Below are 26,012 nucleotides of genomic sequence, written 5' to 3' on the forward strand. Positions count from 1 at the left end.
AATTTATTGTGACTGAATAGCTTTGAATCCTGCTGAGCTCTAAGCAGAATCCAGTGGAAACAGTGCTCAGTGCTTGGAAAACACACAGGATCTCTGGAAATGCATTCCCGAAAGTTATTTGTGCATTTAATGATTCATCAGCATGTAGGACTGTGCACTTCTGTTGTCAGCGTTTTCAAAGTGAGCTCTGTAACGCTGACGGGGGACACATTGGGCATCTCCATTCAGCATGTTTCAGTCGCTGGAACATTTGCACATCAGAAGGTTTATTTAAACATAAAACAAGAGGAAGGTTTTAAGCTTAGTTTTGTAATAAAAGACTAATATTTGGACTTCTGCAAGTTAAAAAATACCAGTTGTCATTTTTGTCCCCTTTGTCCTCCATGACTCACCCTTCCCCCTCAGGAGGTGGACAGGACTCTGACTGGGCAGTACTACCTGGAAAGTGCAGGGGTTTCAGAAACCTGGGGTTTGATGAGTATTTGGTGACTTCAGGGACAGGTCAAAGTTCACCGCCTTTGTTGACATTGTCACTCCCTCCCCTGAGAGCATAACCCACTTAATGTTCTCGTTCCCTTGGCAAAATGCTATCCTTCTTTCAGAAGTTAGATGCTGGCTTTTTGTGATTTTGATGGAGGCTTGGAGGGAATTGGGGGCTGGGAAATGAAAAAAGGAAAGCCTTTATAAACATTTTTTTTGCCTTTATAAAAATTTTGAGAACCTCATTATTACAAAGAGCTTTACAAATCTATACACTTGTTTTGAAGAAAAGAACTGTGAAAAGCTTATGTAATTGGGCAGGAGCTGAAGGAGCAAACAGGATCATAAAAGAAGCAAATGAAGTGAGTCCGTGATTTGAAATTAGTGAGATAGACGGTGATGGGTGAGGCGAGGGACGCGCTCGGGCCCCTCCTGGCGGGTGTGGCGAAGGCAAGGACCAGCACATGGGACACGGCCGGCATCAGTGTCCTGGTGGTTGGTGTGGCAGGATAAAGTGGCCCCATGTGTAGGGCAGGGGCGTCCCAGCGCAGGTACAAGTTTGAGAGGGCTGCTGGGTATTCTGTAAGACGGGCAGCTGGTGACAGGCAGCCCTGTTGGTAGGCAGTGCTCCTGAAGCCGAGGCAGTGAGTTCGCTGACTGGATTGGGATTACATTTTGACGTCAATGCAGGAACCCAGTCATCTGAATCGAGGTGCAAAGTGAGTTGGTCCTGCATTTGAGGGGGATAAGAGAAGAATCTCACCTCCGGAGGGATCAGCGGACTTGGGTACCGAGTGGCCTGCGCTGGGAGGGCGGGAACATGAGGAAAAGGTAGGACCTTGTTCCTTGGTGTAGGAAGCAGAGGTGACAGGCTAGGCGTGCGAAGAGAGGACAGAAAAATTTGAAAGTCAGAAAACAAGTGATCCAGGAAGCTGAGATTTTGAAAAGATTAGATGTGTGCAATAAAATTAATCAAAAATTGATCCAAGAACATAGAGTCTATTTCAAGACTCGTTCATTTTAAGCCTTACTGTTGGGACTTTCAAGCAGACATCAAGTAAATGTGTAGCTGGTTCATCTGTGGAACAACTTCGGTAGAGACTGCACTGCCCTGGGACCCCCGCGCCTCAGACACGTCAGCTCCGAATGCGGGGCTCCGTGTTCTGCAGTCGTCATGTCTAAGCAGAAAGCCGAGGGCACTGTGTGCTCAGACACGTGTGAGACTAGAGGGGACCCATGCGTGTTGGGGTGCAGTCTGAGCTGTACGGACAAGTGGTTTTAATTGCTCGTAAATAACACTGTTTTAACCTAGAGCAAGGTCAGGCGAGCCCCTGGGGGATTTGACAGCGAGCTTGCAAATACCTGGCTGGGTCCCAAGTTTGATTTGTTTGTTTCAATTTCTGTTTTCACTTAAAAAAATCTATATGAGATTCTTATGGTTTAATATGGTATGCTTGGCAGGGATGGTACTTCCTGTCACTCTCCTGCAAAACCAAAAAATATCCACCAAACAAAAAACATGCATCCCGCCTTCGAGTCGGCTCCAGCCCTTTGGGGCCCTCGTCCTCAGAGCTGCGCTGGTGCTTCCCATCCAGCGGGGGCCACCCGACCGCGCCTAGCGGAGGCCACCCAATCAATCCCACGAATTCCAGTGAACACACATGACAACACATTTACGTAGTTTATTTCAGTTTTCTGGTTTGTTTTCTCCTTTTCAGCAGCAGATCCTTTACTTAAAGTGTTTAACTTTCCCGACGTGTAGAGGTGGCCCTGGGCCACTCTGGTTGGAGGCCAGGCTGCTGCTGCAGAAACCAGTGGGGCGTGGGGACGATGGGACCCTCGCTGTGGTTTGTCCCAAGATGCTCTTGGAACTGCGAGCTCGCTGCTCCTGGGAGACGGTAAATGCTTTCCCGCTCGCCCCCTCGCGCGGACACTCAGGGAACCACAAGCAGAGAGGTGCTGTGCGAAGGCTTCGTCTCCAGCCGTAAATGCAGGCCCGCGGCGTGCTGAGTGTCTCCTGGTTTCGGGAAAGATGGCATGAATCTCCAGGCCTCTGAGCGGAGAGGCATTTCTCCTGACACGTCTTCTTCGCAGTGTTTCGGAGGCGTGCACACTGGTGGACTGCCTGGCTGTGGGCCTCTGTGTGTGCCTGTGACGGGGCCACTCTGCCCTTTATGAAAAGTGAGCTTTAGAGACTAATTTTGAGCGTGAACACATCTCCCGTCTCCTGCCTCACTCTGTTTGGTAATAAGTCTGTTTGCAAACTGCCCTTTGGAGCTATGCCTATCTACCTGGTAGTCAGACGGCAATAGCTCTTCGTTGTGTTTTTCATTCAAAACGAAGCTTTTGCAGTGTGTGCCTGTATTCTGACTCGGGCCTGGTTTCGGCCTTCGGTTCTGATTTATTTAAGCTCTGTGAGTGTAACGAGCTGGCTTCTGCGAGGGCAGCAAATCCTTCCCGGTTGTATGTGTTTGAGTCTGTGCAAGCTGCTGTCACAAAATGCTGCAGGTCAGCTGCCTTGTGAACAGCAGAGGGTTATCTCTCAGTTCTGGGGGCTGGAGGTCCAAGATCGGGGTGCGAGTGTGGCTGGGTGATGAGGGCCCGCTTCCTGTGTCCCCACAGGGTGGGAAGGAGCCAGGGGGCCGGAGTTTCCACGAGGGCGTTGGCTCGCTCTGGCCTGCCCCCCCACAGGCCCCACCTCCTGGACCATCTCACGGGGCACTAGGATTTCAGCGTATGAATCGGGGGACACACGTGCAGACCATCGCGTGTGTTCAGTGACCTCAAGACTCGCCCCCCAGTGGCGCGTCCGTACCAAGTGCGCTTACAAGCTGTGGATTTTTTAACGGTATTTGGCAATATCCAGAGCCGCGGGGCCTGCATTTCTTCGCATGCGCTGTTTTTGGGGCGACCCCATCTTCCTGTCCCCTGTGTGTCTGCCTTAGAAGCCCGTTTTCTTCCCTTTGATGCTTTGACGACCACACTTCGGTTTTGTTCACAGGAGATCATGTACAGCTTCCCTTGTCGACCCTGCACAAACCCACGTGCCATTTTTCCCAGCTCTGCGGGGTACACAGGGCTTGTCCCCCTGCCCACGAGGACACCCAGGCCTGCAGAGGCCGCTAGTGCTGGGCGATGGCGCCGAGGGGAACCCCAAGTCAGGACCCCCACCGGACAGAAGGAGCTGAATTTCATAACATCGTCCAAACCGTGTTATTTGGTCAGTTACCGAAAGATGGTGAAAGTGGAGGATCGTAAACAGGGATGCGTACTTTAAACATTTTATTTTAACTTGAAACATATACATTGGAGTTCTTTTACCAGTTATTTGATGTAGGATCATGGCTTTTTATTTAAGAATTTTCCAGTATTCAGAGTTTTGCCTTGTCTTTTTTGAATAAACAATACCTACTAATAGTTATTGGCTCATCTGTATTTTCCAGCTTGGTGTCTTTTCATTGGAGTCAGAACTTGAAGGAACTTAGAAAGCAGTCCATAGAGTTTCTAGATGTTTCCAAAGCCTCCTCCCCATTATTTTGCATTTGTTTCAGCCATACCCATAATTCAACAGCAGTCTGTTAGGGTTCGTCTCTATCAAGTCCTTACACAGCATCATCCTGGCTTTCATAGGCAACTTTTTGGGACACGTAGTTCATTAGATGAGATGTAGTGAAAGTGTATCATTGCAATGACAAGTGCAGCTGGGATGAGTGGACGGTAAGAAGCACTCCTGGCTGGTGGTGAGCAGCAGCTGGACGGGGGAGAAGAATAGCGGGTAAGCCACGAGCTTCCGATGAGCTGGGCAGTGGTCAGTGCGCAGAGAGGCGGCGGTGCCGTCGTTACGTCAAGGCTGGAGAGAGCCTTGCTCTACACCTTTCCGCAAATGAGGAGACAAAGAAAACAACTCCCTTGGTGTGAAGACGTAGGATTAAAAGCTAAGTGCATCACCGGGCTTTACAAAGTTAGTTGGGTTGGATATTGCCCAGAGGTTCTACCTAAACCACCAAATTCGTTTTTCATACAAAACTTCTAACTTGTGAAAACTACTGTGCATTTTCTCAGTTATATCTTATTTATCTATTAGATTTTGGTGACATTTTGGTGACAATTGAATTGAATGCAATTCCCTGTTAAGATTTATTACATGGTTATCAAAACTGTTTGTGAAGAAAAAGTATAGCGTTCCGAAGCTCTGCAGTACCTGTTGTTTCTGCAATTCATTCAACGCTTACATGGCTCATGTGTGTAACTGATTTTTGTCTGCTCTTCTGCAAAGTGGTGTCGCTTGGTGGAGAGGTAGAGGAAAAACAGGAAATGGGTTTGAGCTCTAGCAGTTCAGATGACTTAACGTCTCAGCTAAATGACACTATGTGGGGGACCAGAAAAATGTTTTTACCCCCCCTCCCCCATTTGTGTCAGTGCCGTGTTCCTAGTTGCACTACCTGGTGTCTTTGTATGTGTGTCTCTGTCCCATTGTCCGTGCCGTGTGCTAGCCTGTGCGACTGTGCTGCTCCTGTACTGGGGACATTATTTATGCAGATCATTGGAGGCCAAGGCTGAAGGGAGCACCCCAGAAGATATACACATTCACTCCTGCCAGGCTCTGTGCCCACAGGTGATTGGGGATTTCCCACAAACCATGTTCAAGGCTCCAGTGTTGTCGAAAGTCCAGGCAATAAAGCCCCGGTTATACATTGGCTGGAGGCTGTGCATCCATGATTCTACACTCAGCCCAAGAGGACAGCTTTTGAGATCTCAGACGATCGTGGGGAGGCCCCCAGTAACCCTTGAACCTTGTGTACACACAGGCCTTTGATTTCTGCCTCTTGCTCTTGAATTTTTCAAAATGAAAGTTCAAATTTGGTGGGAACAAGCGATTTCTCTGCTTGTGTATCTCCCAGTGGTTCCATTTGCCTTCAGTTTTGCCTAGAAACTCCTCATCCTGTCAGTTATTCGTGGCTTTTATGAAGAGGGTACTTGTGTTTTGTGCCGCGTTCCCGGTGTACGTCAGTGGGGTTGGTCTGAGCGACCTGGTGCCCGGTGGCTGGAGACCAGCCGTGCGTGCAGGAGCCTCGTGGTGTGTGGCTGAGGTGGTGTCGGCAGCATTCCCAGCAGGGCTTGGCTGTGCGTCGCCTCTGAGCACGTGCCTTCCAAAGGAAGGTGATTTAACTGTACACTTCAGTGTCCGTATTTATGGAGCATGACTTTGCACGAGTAGTTATAGAGTGAAAAGTGTTAGTCATGCCGAAAGCAAGAAACACTGCATGCCTAGCACCAGGTTCTATTTGCAGGTTAAATGAAGGTTGCAAGAAAAGGAATATATTCTCTCTGTTGCCAAAGTAACAAAAATGGATCATGGAAGCGCTTCCTCCATAGGTTTGTGTGGGGGACAGACAACCACGTGATAGCATCCAGGTGCTACCACCTTCATCGAAATCACTGCCACCCCAGATACACGGGGCACATTGTGGCACCCCGGTTGTCTGGTGCCAACAGGGCGGCCACAGGACATTGCTCTTTGAGCGGCTGTGTTCCTGAAAGCCTGTCTGTCTGTAAGTCTGCTGCCCCCTCTGGGCACAGACTGGTGGTTGGAACCAGCGAGAGAGGTTTTGTCCACGTTTTAATAAGGGCTTTGGGTCGGAACACTGGAGGCCTGAAACTTCCGTCCCTGGCTTGGGGTTGGATCAGCAGCGGACGTGGACGTGCTCTAAGATCACATTCTGTCATCTTTTGATCGTTAATTTGGAAAAATAATGAGATATTTTTGCTGATGATCTGCTGGCCAGGAGTACTGAGTTACAGGCCTGCAGTTCATGTCTGTGAGAAGCGCAGGCCGCCACCCTGTCACGCAGCGCTTGTTCACCGGCGTTAGGCATTGCTGATTCACACGCGGCATATAATTTAAACATAAATGACTGCACGAAAATTTAAGATACACATGGCTTAAATATGGAGTCACATAAAGAGTAGCAATTAAAAATAGTTTTGTCTCAATCAAGGAAAGTTAACCTTTTCCTTTTGTAAATAGCCTGAATGTGTTCTGGCGAGCTGCTGACCCAGGTGCACTTCCGACTGCCTGACACGAACATAGGACATTCAAGGATTGACCGGGCTGCTCTCGGCCTCACCTGTCAACCTGTTACCTTTGCGATGCGAGGGCTGCAAATGTGCCACCCTGAACAACAGCACAATTCCTAGAGAAAGCGTGGGTCCTAGGACGAGAGCCGCCGTGACCTTCCCGAGCAGCAGGTGGGGACTGCATTTCACGTTTTAACCCCAGTTCAGTGCTTTTGACCAAAGGAAAAGGGCTGAGAAATAGTATTTTTCTGAAAAGCTGCCACAGACCCACAGGGGAGTCGCCCGTATTTTAAAACCGCAGTAAATTGTGGGCAGGACCTAGAACGTGAGCGGTGTTTCAGTCCCTAATGGACCCTCGTGTCCAAGACCAGCGTGCTTTTCATTTCTGAGGAGACATCCGCCCTCGGAAGACTTCGACTTGAAGACATTTAGAAATAGTTTGAAACTTGAAACCAGCATTTGGCTGAGCAGCAGCTCTGTCCTCAGGTCTGACTGCCAGTGGCGACGGTCCCTGGGGATGCACAGGTGACTGAGCAGTCTGGTAACAATGCGCTTAGAATGGCTGACTTCTCACCACGTGGGGGCAGGGCCTCTGCCCTCACCCGGGCCCCCGGGGGCCAGGACTGGCTCACAGTCGACCCCAGGAGCTGCCTGGGTACAAGGAGACTCCAGACAGGACTGCCCAGTGCGCGGTGAGGACAATGGGGGTGGTTTTACCTTAAACACAGAGTATTCACAAAGGCAAGTTTGAGATTAATTCCTCGGCTTTTGATCTAGGATGCCGTGTAGTGATTTAAAAGGAAGAGGGATTTGAGCCTGTGGGGCTTTTCTGATTCCTGACGGACTCCCTCCCGTCCCACTGAGCGCAGGGGAAGTGTACTTGACTGAGAAGCTCAGGGAAGGGGTTCTGAGTTTGGTGGTGGCCACGCACGTGACACAGGGGCCTGCGTGCACAGGATCTGGCCTGTCGCAGCTTCGTCCTTGTCCGTCCCCTTGGTCCACATCTGGGGTGAGTGTGTGGGGTCGGGGGGTGGGGGGCGTAGAGACATGGGCTGAGTCTTCCTTCTCAGGTGTGGCTGCTGTGATTTTCCTTCTCACGTCTGTGCCCTTTGCGTCCTTCTGCCCGCTCTCCTCACAGTCGTCACAGAGCGAGGTCTGTGGTGACAAGAGTGCCAGCATTCATGACCTTCACTCTGTGCGGCTCTGTCTTCTCTTTGTACGGGGGTCCCCACAGGGAAGCTGGTCGCTCCTTGTCTGGTTACCGTTGTCATGCGCTGGAAAGCTGGTGAAAGTTCAGGAGCGTTGTGTTATGGACTTGCTTCAGAGGCCCTGCCCCTTCGTCCTAGGCTGTGGGACCTGTTGGAGTTGGCCCTGGGATGTCCTTGCTTCCGTTCCTCGGGCAGGAGAAGGGAGATACCATGTGGGCATTCTCACTGTGACCACATCATCTCCTTGCAGAAACGCACAGTAGGACCTCTTGTCTCTTAGCGAGTTTGTGCTGTCCACTTGGTGTTTGCCTTGGTCCCAGGTCAGCTGGGAGCACAGTCCTTCCCTGGACCATTCCTAGTCTCAGGACACACGGGAAGTCTCAAATATGGGAAAACACTGTTGAACTTGAGGAGAGGAAACTCTTGGCTCACAGCTCAAGTGAGCACAGCCTTTTTTCCTGATCAGGTGATGCTTTACCTGTGTTTGTGGTGCATCTGCTCTGCCCGCTGAGTTTGCTATGTGGTTACAGCTGCCTCTCCTGGGAGGCCAGGTGGCTGCACTCAGCGTGTGGCCAGCTGCGTCCAGACAGTGCCCCGAGGGACGCCTGGTGACGTCAGAGCGCTTCCTTTGGACTCTGAGTGGACTGTGGGACATTGAGGACAGAAAACCGCATCTGTCCTGTCTGAAGAGAAGCGTGTCCTCTCGGAAGGGCGAGCTGCCTCTGCAGGCTCTCAAGTTGAAGATAAACCACAGCGTGTTCCTTGCCTGGAAGGCAGACGCCAGCTTGGCCCCTGTGAGGCTGCATCTGGGACATGGTCTGAATCAGCCAAACCCGCCCGGCTGGAGGTCTGATGGGAGCCCTTGCTGGGGGCACTTCCATGGCCCGCCTGGGGCCCCTGGACCTGGAGACGGTGCCGCGTCTGGGTGGGCGCAGCTGCTGGGCGCACAGGGTCTCTCCTGGGGTCTTTCCTTTCAGATGTGTCAGGGACGTTTGTGCAGGCGGCACCTGTGTGCGAGAAGGGTGAGCCTGGAGTACCTTAAGCACGTTGGTGTGGGGACGCTACCCGCCTGGCGCTCCAGGCCCACCTCTGTCACCCGCCCTCTGCACGCAGGGCCCCGTGCTCTCTGCCTGGGGACAGGGATGGACCTCTCCCAGCAGAGGCCTTGGTCAGCTCATCTCCTTAAAAACGCTCGTCCTGCTCTGAGGTTCCTGCTCGGTGGTGTGAGCAGCAGAGCCTGCAATGGGCTGTGAGGGCTCCGTCTCCGGCGGGGCTGACGGGTCCTGACTGCACATGGGCCTGGGACACATCCTGGGCCTTCAGGGTCCTCAGCTGTGGAAACACCGTGACTTTGTGGCTCTGTGCTGTGTTCAGAGGGGGTGGGAGAAGACTAAGCGAAGAACAGCAGTGACTGTTTTTAAAGGTGTGGCAGTGTCCACGCCCTGAAGTGCTTGTCAGTCAAACCAACACAGCAAACTAACATCTGGTTCATCGCCTTCTTCCTGAGGCGAAAGTGACCAAACGAGCTCTCCTCTTTTGTAGGAAAATGGAGGGGATCTTGGGGACTAAGGCTGTTGATCATGCCCAGAACTTGCTTAAGTTCTTAGATTGAAGCTTTAAAAATGTGTCATTTTCCTGGCTTTAGAAATCTAGCCACTAAATTGATACTGTGCAGTTTTGAAGTAGGCCTCCTGAGCTCATGGAAGGCTAATGACGTGAGCGGAGTTTGACACCAGGAGCCCCCACTGTCTTCTCCAGCTGCACCCGTGATTTCCCCTTCCCTTTGGGCGCCCTGCCGAGGGGAGAAGGTGCCCGGACACATTGTGGACAGGCTGGAAGGGGGCCGTGGGAAGGCGCCGCCCCAGAAGCAGCCAGGACAATCCCCTCAGTCATAGGGAGACAGGAGGGCTCAGCCACATTTTGTTGGGATACCCATGAACCCAGTAAGACTTGCGTGGTTGTGAACCTTCTTTTCAGAGTGTTTAGGCAGAAAGGGGCTGCCAGGTGGGTAAGTCTTGCTGCGTCCCCCCGACCCGTCTTTCCTGAGGACTGTGTGATGCTCACAGCCGCTCACCCCGAAGTCCTCAGAGCACAAGCTTGGATGACAGCATAGCAAGTGGCAGGGGCGACCCACCTGGTGAGGGCCATGAGGAACCCACCTGGCGCTTTCCCGGGAAGCCTGTGTGAGTCGGCAAATGCGGACAAGAGTTTCCAGAAGAGGCCGATTGTTCCAGAAGAGGAGCTCCCCCTGTCCCAGTCGGGGAGGGCTGTGCCCCGGCCCCGAGAAGCTAGCCCTCACGGGCCCACGAGGCAGCAGCGCTGGCCCGGCCACGGCGTCTTCTCCACATTGACTGACGTTTCGATCAGATGGGGTGCTGGGCTCGCATCCTATCATGGGTATTGGATGACTCTTGCTGCTTTCAATTTAGTTTAGGTAAAAAGAGAAGTCATAAATTGTGTGACCATATGCCAAAATGTGTAGAGGCCACCACAGTACAGAGAATGAGTGCTTTCCCTCCTCGAAGCCCCTGTCTGCCTGTCTGCATGGAGTTAGGAAGGAAACTTCAGCTTCCGGATTTGTCGGGGTGGGTCTGTCGTGAGGGTTATGGTCCCAAAGAGGACACCTTTAGTGTTACCTGACTTTCTCCTGATAAGGGGACAGCTGTAGAATCAGGTCACATTGTCAGGTGTCAGTGACTGCATTAGCAGCCAAAGCTGTTTTTCTAAACGGGGCAGTTGGGGGTGTGTTGCAGGGGTTTTCCTGATCACCGCGCACAGCAGAGTCTAGGGGTGAGTAATTAAGAAACCAGTGACACCCCATTGGCCCAGGATAAAACTGTGGTAAAATTGTGGAAATTTGGCAGGACAGGCAGTGGAATCCCGGAGAGCTTCCCGTTCCTGGGCTCACACGTTGGGTCCCCTGTGCGCCCCCCACAGGGACAGGCAGAGACGGCAGTCCCGCTTCACTCCATCGCACAGCTGGAGGCTGGTGGGCATCTCACAGAAGACGCGCCTGTGTGTCCCCGGGAGGGATGGAGCCGGCCTTGGGTGTCGCCGGCGTCCCCCCCTCCTCCGCGGCTCCGCCCCCTGCAGGGGACCGGCCCGAGCCCACGGCGCCCGGCTCCCCGCGCAGCCTCACCTGGGCCCGTCCCCGCCGCCAGGGGCTGCCCGGCGCTCCGCACCGCCCGGGCGGGTCGCCGCGGCGTGCGCCCCCGCGGCAGGCCGAGGGGCAGGGCCAGCGCTGACAGCAGCGTCATGCGCCGCACGGAGCAGCCGCAGCCCGCCAGGCACCGCAGGCTGCGCCCGCCCCTCGCCCGGCACGGAGGTGGGGCTGCCGCCTAGCTGCCGCCCCGCGCGCCCGCGGGCACAGGCTGGCTGCGGCGGTCCCCGAGCACGGCCCCCGCCGGGATGCGCGTCTGAGCGGGTCCCCGCGTGCTCCCAGCCGCGCACCTGCGACCAGGGCAGGTGTGTCCGCCGGAGGCCGGGGCGCGGGGCGCGGTGAGCGGAGGCCGGGCGCAGCGCCCCTCTGCGCAGTCCCTCTGCAAAATGGCTCACGCGGCTGCTTCTATCAAAAAAGTTCGCGAGGCCGAGCTGGATGAAAAGGAAAAAATCCTTGAGAGAGAGAGAAAAAAACAACGGAAAATCCCCAGGGAGCGTGCGGACCGGAAAAGAAAGGTATGCGGCAGCCCCGCGAGCCCCCCCGCGGGGTGGTCCCCCTCGTCCCCCCGTCATCGCTGCACCATTTCCCGGCTCGGCGTGCCGCGCGCGTTTGCTGCATTGGGAGCAGCTGCCCGAGCAGGCGCCTCTCCTGCGCTGCAGCCACGCGAGGCAGAAACGCCGCCGCTTGCTCCCGTGCACTCGGTTATCCGCAGCCGGCCTCGGGGCGGCAGGCGCCGTGTTCCTCGGGGCTGAGGGCGGCGTGTTTTCCTCTCGTTCCGTCCGTCAGCGGCCGGGCCTGGCCCCCGCCGGCCTGACTGGCTGGGAACGGCCGCGGGGACCGTTCTCCGTTTCCCCCGGAGCTTGACGGCGCTGGTCCGCGTGGACCTGCCCTGAGGTTCCGCTGCAGTGAGCTGTGCCTGAATTTTCAGAATTCCAGTTGTAATTATTTTCTCGTTTCCATCATGGATCTGACGGCTTTCTTTTCTGACTGTAGGGTGAAATGAAAAGACCGAGGTTAAGGAATGAATGGTTCCCTTCACATTAAACTGTAGAATTGTTGTCTCTTTCTCCGTCTTCTAAAATAGAAATAGCCTTACAGCTCCCTGGAACTGAAACACTCATTTTAGCCGGTGGTCTGGTTCTGTAAGGGAAGCAGATCTGTGTAAATGCTTTAATTAACAAAGTAGGTCAAGGAATAATTTCAGAAGATGGTAAACGGCATATTCCACTAGCAGAACGTGAAAACAGTGTTTTTACCCGGAGCTCAGCTCAGGAATGCACGCTCAGCCGCATCCCCTCAGTCACAGGGGTGCTCCCTCCCCGTTTGGGGGTGCTCTCTTTGCCTTGTTTTTTTTTGGAAGGACACTTGAGGGCCCAGGGGCATGAGGTCAGACCAGCAGGGAGCCTCCGTGGCCTTTCAGTTTTCCCACTTAACTTCACCACTAGTTAGATCAAGCGACACAAATAAATAAAATTATCAGTATATGATAATGTCCCCTTTGGGGAAAACTTCCATTCGCTCTGTCTGACCTTTAAGAGGCCTTGTTTCAAGGGCACCCGAATTCTTTCTGGCAGCATCAGGAGCCTTCTGCCTGTGTTTGGGGAAGCCCGCTCCCCTCGTCACAGGTCCTGTTTCTACTCCTCTAAATGGACGTTGGTGCAGAACCAGTTTCCTGCGGTTTTATCATGTTTGTCTTTTGCTCTTTAAAAGCCTGTGTGTTCCTCTCGGCCGGGCTTGCTGTTCAGCGTCCCGTTGTGACCTGGTCCCTTCACTTAGCTGGTGACCAGCACACATCTTCGAAACCTCGTGGTCTCACTCTGGTTGGTTTCCAGGACTGGCTCAGTGTTTTACCTTTTTCTGTACCAATTAACATTGGAAGTCACATCGTTAATGGAAAAGTGCCAGTTGCTGTTGACACTCTCAGTTGCTTAGATGCGGCATCGCTTTGAAGCAAAGCCAGTACAGTGGGCGACACCGTCGGTTAAGGGCGTGGTCATGTGACGGGACCATCTGACGGTCACATTTAGATATCATTCAGCAGAATGGGACCCGAAGGTGGCAGCACGGCCACTGCTTGTTCTCGGTCCTCTCCTCACACACCTGTCGGTGGTCCTCCCTCTCCCCCTGCGGACGCAGGTGGCATCCAGCAGGTGCTCCCACCATGCCTCGCACCTGAGCGCTGGCCGAAGGTGCTGGCCCCTGTGCCCATCAGGTCTGCTCTGTAGGTGCACCGGCGCATTCGGCCTCCTGAGCCCAGTCGCAAGTGTGGTTGGAGAGAAGGAAGGGTAGTCGGTGAAGGAGTGGAAGAGGGGCTTTTGCTTGCTGGTGTCACCCTGGGCCACCCTGTCCAGAAAGCCATCCAGAAAAGATGACACTTTATTTTCTGGTGCCATTTTATAACCTGAGGGAAGAGATTGTGTATCGTTGACATATTCATCTGTAAAGTGTCTTGCAAATGAATGTGTTTATCCACAAAATCCAGGTAGACCCGCCCCCGTGAAGATGAAAGCTCATTTGCCACCTCGCCAGGGGTAGCGGTTTTCAGGGGCCATGTTTGCACCAGCTCAGTGCGAGCAGACTCCTCTTAGCGCGAGCTCGGGCTTCTTTGGGCTGTACTCTGCATAGCTAATGTGCAGCCATAGTGAGAACCCGACGTATGTTGTACGCCTCAGAGCTAGAATAAAGTGCTCTGTAAGCAGATGGACCAAGATTACGATGAGTTGAAAGAAACGAATTTAGCATTTATTTGCTAAAAAAAGAGTACATTGATATTTTAGCTTTTTACTGGGGTAAGAGGATATTACTGTTCTAAATCTTAGGTCATATTGAGTCATTTTTTTTGTGTGTCCAGATGTCTAGTTTCTATGCTGGAATCTGAAAATTTTAGACTTGAGAAGGATGCCGAAAGAAATAATTAAATGACTTAATCAAATTTCTCACAAACTTGTAAGACTCAGTTTTAAAAAGTGATTTTGAGTATAATATTCTTTTCACAACCACATACAGTAATACCTTGGTTTGCGAGCATAATTCATTCCGGAAACAAACTACGCATATTGCAAGACATTAACCACATTAAAATGTATTAGAAATGTTTGCTTGTCTTGCGGAACACTCACAAACCATGTTACTTGCAATCCAAGGTTTTGATGTACTTATTTTCCAGCTGTACTTTTTTTTTAATTTGGAAAAGTAAATGATTTTTAGAGAATTGGTTAAAAAAACCCAATTCCATCCTTGCAAGCAAAACATACGTTTAAATTGTCTTCCTCATTTAAACTATCAGTTATTTTCAAATAAATAGATGTGTTCTCCATTTCTCAGCATGGACAAACCATTTTCCAACCCATTGTAATGCCTGCAACTCCCATGAATTATCTGACATAAAAGTCGGTGTGTGTGACCAGTTCTTAGTATCCTAATGCTTCAGAAATTCTTTCCATTATTTTAGCTTGTACGATTGAAAATGCAGAGTTGATACTTCCTGTAAAAAGTTGATGATAATGCTTATTGAGCACCCACCTGGCCCTGTGTCTGGCACTATGCAGCCCTGATGGCAGTGACTGCCTCCCAGCACTGCTCTCTCCACCTCACACATGGGGGAACGGACACCCAGAGTTAGGGAGCTTGCTTCATCACCTGCAACGAGTGTGTGGCAGAGTTGGGACTGGAACCCAGGCTCCAGAGCTCATGGGGGCGGGGGGAAGGTAACATGATTTCTTGGTCTCGTACCCACGCTGAAGGCAGAGTGTAAGAAGCGAACGTTTACTCTGGCAGTGCCTCAGTCCCTTCCCCTCCAAACACCTTCCTACAACGGAAGAAATTCCTGCAGTGAGAATAAGTTAAATGACATATGAGAGGAAACTAGACAGATTTAAGGTTGTGATTGTATTGTAATTGCACCAAAATATTTCTTGAGATTTCTTGGAAATTCAGCTATCAGAAGCCAACATTTCCTCCTTACATACAGCAGTTGTTGTCATTGGTAGACTATGTTTATATCAACATTCTTTCCTGGTATTTTATTAGGAGTTACAATGTGCTTGGATATTTGCATTTATTAAACTGACACAGAAAGGTGATTTTTGCTTGGGATAAAGTAGAAAATAAAAGCAAACTTTCTTTCAAGTCCTTTTCATTGACTTTCATAGAAAAAGATTCTGAGCAGTTGTTAGCTTTGGTTTTTATGTGTGTTGTTATTGCCTTGGAAGGATCAGGCTTACTATTACTATTTCTAGGACAACTTTGGGGGGGTCCGTACCGTGTTAGCCTTGTTCCCTTCGTTATGAAATTCGTGACAATGAGAATACTGAGTATATGTAATGGATTTATTACCAGGTTGTAAGGGGACATGGAGAGATGAAGACTTTTAAAGGTTATTATGTTAGTATACTGTTTGAAAATGGAAGAATGTTTTATTTGCAAGTATGGAGAGAAACAACATATTGTGTAAGCTTTGAATGTGTTACAGGAATGAGTTGTAAATAAACATAAAACAGTGTGGCTGGCTGTGCCCGCCTGCTTGGTGGTCTGCAGGTGTCCGAGGAGGGGGTGGGAGGACGCACACAGTCGTCTCCCCTCCCACCCTGGGGCCCGCTCTGCACTCAGCAGCCTGATTCCATCAGGAGGCTCACTCTGGGCGGCAGGCACATGGGCTTCTGGGCGCCCAACCAAACACAAGGGGATTAAAAATACTAATCACAACAGAATAATGTGGTCCTGTGTAATGCCTTGCATCTGAACTCTGCAAACATGGAAAATTCCAGTAACATTTTCAGGACATCACATTGTCTTCCTGGAACTTCTGACAGCCCCTCCTCCACCTTTCGGGACTTCCAGAAAGCACGCGGACGGATGTGAGGAAGACTGGGGGTGTCTGAGCCTTATCTGGACACTTGTTCTTCTGGCGTCCTCATGTCCGGCGTGAGGGGAAAATTGAAAAGCTCTGTTGATTTACTCTCCCATTTGAGTCTAAGTAAATATCTGTTTACATGATCTGTAGAATCATGGCTTTGTAAACCCATTTCTTCCTCTTTAACCTTCCTTCTAGCCCTTTTTCTTAGCTCACCTCACAAACCCTTTCGTGGCTGGAATAATTACCTTTATATAAGTGACTTGCACTATTAACGGCACTCTTTCCTGGCACCGTCTTAGTTTTTATTAGTTTTTAATTATAAGGAACCTCTTTCAACTACTGAGTGGGTGACTAACTACTAGCTTCAGGTTACAGCTGTCAGATTTGTGGGATTCTGGCAAAAATAGTCCCAATTAAGGTGGCTGGAGATACGTTTTTAAGAAGACTGTTAAACAACAAGTATAATCCTAATTTTAAAAAGCTTCTATGAATGAGTTTATTTTGAAATCTAAAATCTTAAAACAGAACCCAATGTAATATCCCTCTTTTTTTGTTAAACTAACCTGAGGTCATATAAATGCTTTAATCTCCAACAAATCAGAATTAATTTATTGGTGACCTTTATTATCAAACTTTAAATTTTATTAGTCACCTTATTCCTCACTTGGGTAAAAATAATGATATTTACAGCACATTGTGGCATCATAAGACTCGGTGAAAATACAAGGAAGTTAAGAATTCTACTCTTACCACATTTAATGATCTTTTCATTTGTATATCTCCTAATAATTCCTTCTTGACAAAGAATGCTTAGTTTCATTCTCAGTGGAATTATACACTATGTAATTAATAAAGAGTAGTAATACAAAGAAGACACTTCCCAAATGTTGGAGTTCTACCTAAATTGTTAGCAGAATCATCAGCTATTTGAGTAGGAGCCTTTTGCTCAAAATGTGATTTTTAAATATGTATTGTGGAAAATTTCATCAGAGTCATCTGGCTCTGACCCATTCCTAAGATCAGAATTCTGGAGTAGACGGGAGAAAAGGAGATTTCTATCTATCTATCTATTTACCTGTCTATCTATCTATCTATCTATCAATCATGTGTCATCTATCATCTGTCTTTCTCGTATTAAAACATTTTAAATTACAGTTGACATACAATATTATGTTAGTTTCAGGTGTACAACTTAGTGAGTCAACATTTATATACCTTAGGCAGTGATCCCCCCAGTAAGTGCAGCACCCACCTGACACTGTATGTCATCACACAATTTCATTGACCATATTCCCTGTGCTGTGCTTGATTTACATTTGTAAATGCCCATTTGTGCTTCTTAATCCCTTCCCCTTTGTCGCCCACCCCCACCCCCTTCACTTCTGGCAACCATGAATTTATTCTCTGCATCTGTGAGTTTGTTTCTGTTTTGTTTGTTCATTTAATTTGTTCTTTAGATTCCACATATAAGTGAGATCATATGATATTTGTCTTTGTCTGACTTGTTTCACTTAGCATTATAGCCTCTGGGTTCATCCATATTGTCACAAATGGTAAGATTCCATTCTGCTTTATGACTGAGTAATAAATATTCCGTGGTGTACGAGGTGTGATCAAACAATATGGTGAATGTTTTAATAAAAAAAATGTATTACAGTAAAAGACACATTGCCATTAATCTCCTTCAAAATTCCCCCCCTCATTTCACTTATCCCATCATTCTTGCCACTTTCTGAAGCAGTTCTGGAAGTTCTATTTTGTGAGTGTCTTTACTTCATCCTCCATCATGACAGTGCTCCGTGTCACACATCGCTTCTGGTACGGCAATTTCTGTCAAATAAAAACATTACGGTGTGTCGTCATCTACCTTATTCACCGGATCTGACACCGTGTGACTTCTGGCTCTTCCCCAAAGTCAAAATGATTCAGGACATCGAGGCAGCCGTGACAGCGCAACTAAAGACACTCACAAAAGAGGACTTCCAGAACTGCTTCAGAGAGTGGCAAGAATGATGGGATAGTGTGTTTGCAGTGAGGGGGAGTATTTTGAGGGGGATTAATGGCCATGTGTCTTTTACTGTAATACATTTTTATTTAAACATTCGCTCTATTTTTTTATCACACCTTGTATATGTACCACTTCTTCTTTATCCAATTGTCTACTCATGGGCACTTAGGTTGCTTCCATATCTTGGCTATTGTAAATAATACTGCAGTGAACACAGGGGTGCATATGTCTTTTCAAATTAGTGTTTTTATTTCCTTTGGATAAATACCCAGGAGTAGAATTGCCAGGCCATAAGGTAGTTGTATTTTTCATTTTTTGAGGAACCTCCACACTGCCTTCCATAGCGGCTGCACCAGCAGTGTATGAGGGTTCCTTTTTCTCCACAGCCTCTCCAACACTTGTTATTATATGTCTTGTTGATGATAGCCATTCTAATGGGTGTGAGGTGATATCTTATTGTGATTTTGATTTGCATTTCTCTGATGATTAGTGATGTTGAGCATCTTTTCATATGTCTGTTCCCCATCTGTATGTCCTTTGGAGCAATGTCTATTCAGGTCCTCTGCCCATTTTTTAATTGGATTGTTTGTTTTTATTTTGGTGTTAAGTTTCATGAGTTCCTTATTTATTTTGGTTATTAACTCCTTGCTGGATGTATCATTAGCAAATATCTCCTCCCTTTCAGTAGGTTGCCTTTTTGTTTTGTTGATGGTTTCCTTTGCTGAAAAACTTTTTAGTTTGATGAAGTCCCATTTGTTTATTTTTGCTTTTGTTGCCTTTGCCTAAAGAGACATATCCAAAAAAATACTGCTAAGACTGATGTCAGAGAGTTTACTGCCTATGTTTTCCCTACACGTTTTATGGTTTCAGGTCTTACATGTATGTCTTTAATCCATTTTGAGTTTATTTTTGAACATGGCGTAAACAAGGAGTCTAACTGTAGTTTTGCATGTGTCTGTCCCATGTGTATTTCTGCTCTCTTTGACATACATTTAGTTGATCATGTAAGTGTGGATTCGTTTCTGGGCTCTCGATTCTGTTCCGTTGATCTTCTTATCTGTAACTATGTATGTATTTTTAAAGCTCGCTCATGATCCCAACGAGGATTGGAAACCGCTGGAATAAATATTTTCACACACACCCCCATCAGCCTCTGCTGTGCCCCATCTCTGAGTTTGCAGCAATAACAGACCTACTTCTAATAATCAGTATGACTAAATTGCCACTGAGAAAAATTTTCTGTGTGTAGATAGGAGATGCTCCGGCAACTTTTTGGAAGTTAATGAGGCTAATTGGTCTCTATAATAAGCAATTAATTCTGAGTGCCGAGAGGAGGAACCCAATGTTTACGAAATAAGCTGTGAGGCTTCCCATCCTGCAGTGAGACTGTCTCTGCCCACACGGAATAATCTCCAGGAATGCGGTGTGTATGTTTCTGAGTTCCACAGAACTGAGCTCACAGAGGACCGCGGCGTTACCTAAGCTAAGTTTTTGAAGGAAAGCCACTAAATTGGATTCAAAAGTTATATCTTTTACAGATTGTGGTGTTTTGAGTAAACTCATAAATGTCCTAGGGATTTAATTGGTAATGTAGCAGCCTTGGAGACCTCAAACCTATAGAGACGTCAGTATGTCTGGAACTCCCAACACAAGCCAACAACAGAAAATATACAAAATGGCATGAATGCAGGTGAGGTAGAAGGACTGGGCAATTCATAAATGAATTATCTCTCCCAAATCTTCAGGTATTTCCTTTTAATATTTATAACTCATCAACTACATACAGAGCTAGGATTTTTGTTTGTTTTGTGGCATGAATATTTTACCAACTGCCCTCTCTCCTCTCTTCCTGGCTCTCCGCAGCTGCCAGGGCAGCCGGAAAAGGGCTCCCACCAGGTCCTGCAGAACCTGGAAGGGGCTTTCAGCACGTGCACTTAAATGCACTCCTTCTAGCTCCCTCACTTACGAGCCGCTTGCCAGGGAAAACCCTTTTATTCCACGAAAGCTTCATTCTAGCCCAACGTAGCCTTTTCCTGGATGCATCCCTTCAATTCATGTCACTACCATGCTGCTGATAGCATGGGCATCTCAGTAGAAAACAAGGTATGTATTGGGTTGTCGGAAAAGTCATGACATATTTTTTTCTATGTTTTTCGTTGCAAAAATGCGTCATGACTTTTCTGACAACCCAATAGTATTAGAAAAGAGCAATAGCAGGGGTAACAATTATAAACATATTAGTCTAGTCTTTATTTGGTTAGGAGTAATAGTATTATTTCACCTTAATAGATATTTCTTGGCATTATGTGTGTATTTTGCATAGAGACCTGTTAATTACCAATTTTAACTCACTTATAGTTGGTTTAAAAAAAAAAACTCTGCGATTAAGACTGACAGTCTTTTTGTATCTGTATGTAAATAATGATTTTTTTTCCAAATATCTGTTTTTCCAGGGAGCTATTTAATCTCTAGGTTAAATTAAAAAAATATAATTTATATAATATCAGAAACATGAACTCTGAGAATTTAGTTTCGTTATTAGTATAAACATCAAACATTAGTCTTGCATTTGAAACCAGGGTTCGCTGCCAGGCCTTTCAGCGGTTGGCTCAACTGTGGATGGACATGGGATCTAGGCTGCAAAGATCAGGCAACACGGCAGCTAGCTGTTCACTAATCAAGTGATATTTACACAAGATCTTCAGATACTTCTGCTGCTCCCCAAAAACCAAATCCAGGAGACCCGTGTTTAATTCTCTCCACTAATTGTGATGGTGAACAAGTGACCTCAGTTTCCTCACCTGTAAGTGATGGGGACCAGAGATCTGCTAGGGTTCTTTTTGTGCCGTAGGATTCTGAGCATTGGAAGCAAATGTCGCGGCTTCCCTTCACTGCATAAGCGATTGCGAGAGTTCACGGAATTGCCAAGTTCTTTATTTAACATGAACATTTGTGAGCTGACACTGTGCCTTCACCCAGGCCGCTCGCAGACCACCTGGGGAGACGGGGACTCTCAAGGATAACAAGCATAAATGTTAATTGGGCCATTAAGTTGGGTTCGAGTTTGTCTATTTCTGTATATGTGACGTATGTTTTCTTTAATAGGACTTGTGTTGGTCAGCTCTTATCTGGCAGGGAAATAATGAAAGGAGGTAGTTCCCTGTAGTGGTACTTGCCATTTTCTGGAAGGCGTTAAGGCAGGCCGAAATGAGGTAATCTTATGAAGCTTACAGCTCGGTGAAAAGGTGTCTCCTGAGCTCTTCCAGGGGTCGAACGAGACCCCCTGTTAACGCTCTGCCTCGGCCTGGCCTAGAATGCTTCCTTAAACTATGTCACATCCTCAAACGACTGAAACCAGTGGAGTGCAAGTGGGACAGGGGACCTGGAAACAGAAACTCCTTTGAGGGTGGAGCTCCCTGAGGAAACGGGGAGATTTTGGTCGGGGTGGCTCCCTGCAAACCGTGGGCTTCCGGGTGGGCTCTGGGGCAGGCATCAGACTGGGGTGTACGGAGGGAAGGCAGGTGACAAAGGACCTGGTGGCAGATGACAACTCTGACTAGGAACACTCAATCGAGTCACTAAGGGGCTTCGTGTAGAGCACCAAACACCCGTACTCAGCCCTGTAACACAGAGGCAATATCTCAGACCTGTGGGTGTTCATACAGAAGACAGCAGTGGAAAGACAGAGGAAGACTTTGTAGGGAGCTGGTGAGAAGGGAGGGAGCTCGGTGACGGAGATGTCCCCTCCTCGGTCACTGTCATTGGCCGTCGCATGAGCTCGCATGAGCTCTCTGATTACATAATATGTGTCAGATGAGCTTATGCAACAATTCAGTCATTCCAGTGATCTGTAAAACTCTATAGAACCCGATTAATCAAAAGACTCAGAAGTTAGGCTTTCTCGCTGTAATTACATTTTCCACATAGCGTCTCCCAGGAGCGCTTTCAGATTGTACTTGTTTATTTCGCGTCTTTCTTGTGGTGGGTAAAGAATTATTACCTCTCCTTTCCCATCGGTTACCCTTGCTGCTTCTGGCATGAGATGGAGGGCACCTAATACATCATGTATTGGGTTGTCGGGAGAGTCATGCAATAATTCAGGCAAAGAGTTTTGACTGGGTAAAAAATAAATATTTTCTCTCAGGCAACGTGTCTGCTAGATGGGCATTTTAGGTTAGTGGCGCTGGTAAAAGAATTGGGGGACAGCACCACAGGAGGTGTCATCGCCTTTTACTTGTGGGGAGGTTGGGCGTGGGTGGATGGTTAGGGGGTCGGGGAGAGAACACTCAGACACTCAGCGGAGGACGCAGGAGCTGAACGCCAGGCAGGGCCGGGCCAGGGAGGGCGGGCTGGGCAGGAACTGGTGGGCGGCTGGAAATAAAGCCGACAGCGCAGGAGAGCCTTCAGAGCAAGTAAGCGGGACCTGAACTCAATGAGGCGAAATAAGAAACTGGAAGGTTCCGTGGTGACATACGCTGGCGGGGAGGAAGTGGAGCCGGCGAGGTCACCCGTACGGCTGCCGCGGCCATCGGCCATCGTAATCCAGGAGAGGAGCAGGGCTTGGACCAGGGGGCCACACAGGAAAACCGGGACGGGGCTGGGCGGTGTCAGCACTCACCTGGGAGTAGGACAAAGGGGGGGCTGAATAGAGACGCCTCTGTGTGCATTTCAATGATGTTAAAAATGATGGTGTCATTGACAGAACCAGAACTTCAGGTGTCATCTACAGGGAAATAAAAATCCTTTACATACGGTGACTTTGAAGTGGTGGTAGGATGCTGTCTCTCTCACGTAGAGACTATATTTGTAGACAAAAGGTCACAGAGGGAAGTGCTGTCTCGGTCTCAGTAGAAGCACAACATTTAGGGTCGGGGTCCTGCTCTGCCCCCACATCCTCAGCCTCGCTTCTCTTTCCCGTAAATCTGTGTTAATAACGATTAAATCTAATAATAACAGCATATCCCAGAGTAGCTGTGAGGACCACAGTGAGATAGTGTTTCTGAAAGCGCTGTGCCCCGGGTACTATTAGTTATTATATCACCAGATTCCCCCCTTTTTCATGTAGGGAAGAAGAAAAAGAAAGGTACTTACCACTCACAGGATAAACATGTCCCTGAAGGTACCAGCATAAGCTCATGGTTTTTGATAGATCGATCGATTGATAGATAGATCGACAGATAGTTTGATAGGTAGATGAAGATAGACATATAGACAGAGAAATATATAGACGTGTGTGTGAGTCTGTGTGTGTGTGGCGGTTGTGTGTACATGTGCTTTATGGCTGTGTCCACTGAGGGGCCCTCGTCACACGCCGTGTGTATTAATGACAAGCTTGGCTGCCCTGAGCGTGGCCAAACTCAGTAACTTTCCTGTTCTCTGCCTGCGGTTTTGACGAATGTCACTCAGGCTCCAGTGACTGGCGCCCACACCAGCGCCCCAGGCATGTGAGCTATGTGGGTCTGCCTGCGTCCCTGTAGGCATGGCAGTGTCCCTGGGATTTATGCAGCTGTGTGTGTGCAGTTTCCTCCGCTTGGAAGCGTGTCCACCATAGACGTGTGGCACTGGTTTTGACCCCAGACGGGCAGTTGTGGCTGCTCAGCGTGTCTCACGGACGCGGGTGCAGACAGCCTGCAGACTGAGGGCCGGGCGACGGCTGTGCGGGTTGGCGTGGGGCTGAGTGTGACCCAGCCCTCCTGCTCACTAAGGACAGCGCTGCCTCCTGTCCAGAAGAAGTGCGTCCTCTCTGTGAAACTGCCTGCATGTTCACAGAAGCTTCAGGAGTGAGAACAGCACAGCCGGGTGAGCAGGGGCGCGTGGCTTCTCCTCTCCTCTCTGAGCTCAGCAGCCATGGAGTAGGCAGGTCACGAACTTGACCCAGCAGAGTCGTCAAGTCGAGTGGGAGTGTGTCCATCGCAAGACAGAGACGGTTCTGAGCTGTCACAACAACCGGCCAGAAACTCGAATGCACCTTGGTTAGAGGGTTTCTCCTAATTAACTCTTTGAAGTAGGTTCTGCTTGGAGAGTTGTCCTGCAATTCTGTCTCTAAGGTGTAATGCAGATGTGTGGATGGATGGATGTGCACACGTGTCTGTCTCCCGAGGGTTTGTTTCCAGTTTTTTACGTGTCTTAATAATGTCTCTCTTGACTTTTTCTCCCGAGTTTTCAACATATTGATGTTACAGTGTTGCAGCGTTGTTATAGTCTGTCCTTAAGGGAATGGTCATTTTAGTAAGATTTAACAAAGGGACAGGATTTTTTTCATAAGAACGTGAAATTGAAAATAAGTTTGATAAGTTAAAAGGACTGATATTCAAAGTATAGAGTCATCCTGCGGAAAGACTTTGTGCCACTACAGCCCGAGGCACGATGGCACTGTCCCCGGGAGGCTGAGGAAGTGTGGGATCTGGCCGCAGAGCCCATTCAGCTGCAGCGACGGGGTGTGCCCACGGCAGGGTGGGCAGGGGCATGGCAGCCCCTGTCAGGTTTGGGAGGGCCACGCGCTCTAACCCGCATGACACCACCCGCCGTCACTGATTGTGGCCAAGCTTTGGTACAGGGAAGGCAAACATTAGGAAGATGCCTTGGCAGTGGGGCTCAGGCAGAGGGGAGCCAGAGGTGTCGTCCCACCGAGAAACCTAGAGACCAGGGCTCCTCCTCTTCAGGGACAACATGACAAGGAAAGTGAAGTCCTGGGGTGACATAGGGGTTGGCTGTCCCTAGAGATAGGTGAGGTGCAGGACGTGCTTGGGGTAGTTGGTGGGGGAGCCGGGAGCCGGAGAGCTCTTGCCGAAGATGGAGGCCTGAGGAAGTCTCAGCCGTTTGCTCTGAAACTGGGGTGGAGGGAGCCTGCAAGCAGGGCGCCTCAGGGACCCCCCCAGGCACAAGGCGCGGGCGCAGAGAAACAAGCGCATGGCGGCTAGCCTTGGCCTTGCAGTTTTGTGTCACATCAGTGGATCCTCGGGATGACATAGGTGGCTTCAGCCTCACTTTTCATGTGAGGAACAGGAAGCCCATGGCTTTGATGTGGGGAGTGGACTGGAGTGGTGTGGGCTAGAAGCAGGAAGTGTTTCTGCTCAGGAGACGGCTACGGTAATTCCAGACCTGACACTGTGGCTGAGGGATGGAGCAGGGGACACTCTTTAGGACTGTGTGTGGGAAAGGGGACTGTGTGTGGGAAAGGGGACTGTGTGTCAGAGACCATTCCCGCTGTGACAGCAAGGCCTGTGCGTGTGGGGCGGTCAGCTGAGCTGGTGGCGGCTGGAGCGGGTCTGGGAGGGCCCTGGCTTAGGGGACAGACACATGCCTTATTGAGCTAAGAAAGCCCTGAACGTGTCTAAATGCTAGTACTGAAGAGCTAGTAGAAAGGAAACACATTTTTATTAAAAATATGTTTAATAACTGCTCTTAAAATAAATTTAAAAAACTTCAGATTTAGAGACAAAGCTGTATTTTCTTCTTCTATTTACATTCCTTCCTTCCATTGTTCCTTGTCTTCCTGCAGAGGAGATAAATCAGATGCTGACCTCACAGCATGGTTTATAAACTTCTGACTCTAAGATTCCAGCCCTCACACACATTAGCATACGCATCTGTTTACTACAGCGTGTTACCCAGATGGGAATGTGAAGTTGGGGTGCAAGCTGACAGTGTTGGCGCAGCCCCCAGTCCTTAACCATACGGCTCAGGGGCCTGGGCCACACGGACACAATTTTAGAAGAATCAAATCAATGATATTGACTTTGACAAAAACAATGTTTTTGTTTTCATGGTTTGTGATTGCCTGTAAAATTATTCTGTCTTCAGAAAAAAGCAGGACATAATTAAAAACTTCTAAAAAAATTGTCCCATTTTTCCAGGGAGAACAAAGGATACATGTATGTTTATTCTAGTGTGAATAACATGTGAGTGATTATAGACAATTATTTATACTTTAAGGTACAAAGAATAAATTTGCTCTAGAGAGATCTCGAAATATAACCCAAATTAATTTTCAGCTGGGAAATGAAACTCGGGTTCTTTTTGGTGCTCTACGTCTTCACAGCCTTTGAAATAAGTTGAATTTAGTCTGTTGTTCCATCATTGTAGTTAATTTAATTCTTGGTTGATGTGCGGTTTGCAGAAAACAAGTGATGCCTGTTTTACGGTCAGTCCCAGAGGTGAGTGCAGGCAGCTGGTTGGACCCACCGTGGGCTTAGGGCCTAGCATCTGTCACCATCCTCATAA

General features: G+C 48.8%; 1 protein-coding gene across 21 annotated transcripts in view; it reads left to right on the forward strand.

Annotated features, from left to right (window-relative positions):
• ANK2 (ankyrin 2) overlaps positions 1-26,012 on the forward strand; it is a 284,146-nt gene that overhangs the window by 83,509 nt on the left and 174,625 nt on the right. For 13 of the 21 annotated variants that reach the window (XM_019656545.1, XM_019656556.1, XM_019656553.1 and 10 more), the window contains exon 1: positions 10,996-11,441. The exons of 1 other annotated variant lie outside the window; for it this stretch is intronic. In XM_019656545.1, coding sequence (XP_019512090.1) covers positions 11,313-11,441 — 129 coding nt within the window. In that variant the 5' untranslated portion in view covers positions 10,996-11,312. Of the gene's footprint in view, positions 1-10,994; positions 11,442-26,012 lie in introns of those variants that run through there. 7 more of the 21 variants (XM_019656546.1, XM_019656560.1, XM_019656552.1 and 4 more) reach the window with 4 other exon arrangements.

This window comes from Hipposideros armiger, unplaced genomic scaffold, assembly GCF_001890085.2.
Source record: "Hipposideros armiger isolate ML-2016 unplaced genomic scaffold, ASM189008v1 scaffold_262, whole genome shotgun sequence".
NCBI classification, from domain to species: domain Eukaryota; kingdom Metazoa; phylum Chordata; class Mammalia; order Chiroptera; family Hipposideridae; genus Hipposideros; species Hipposideros armiger.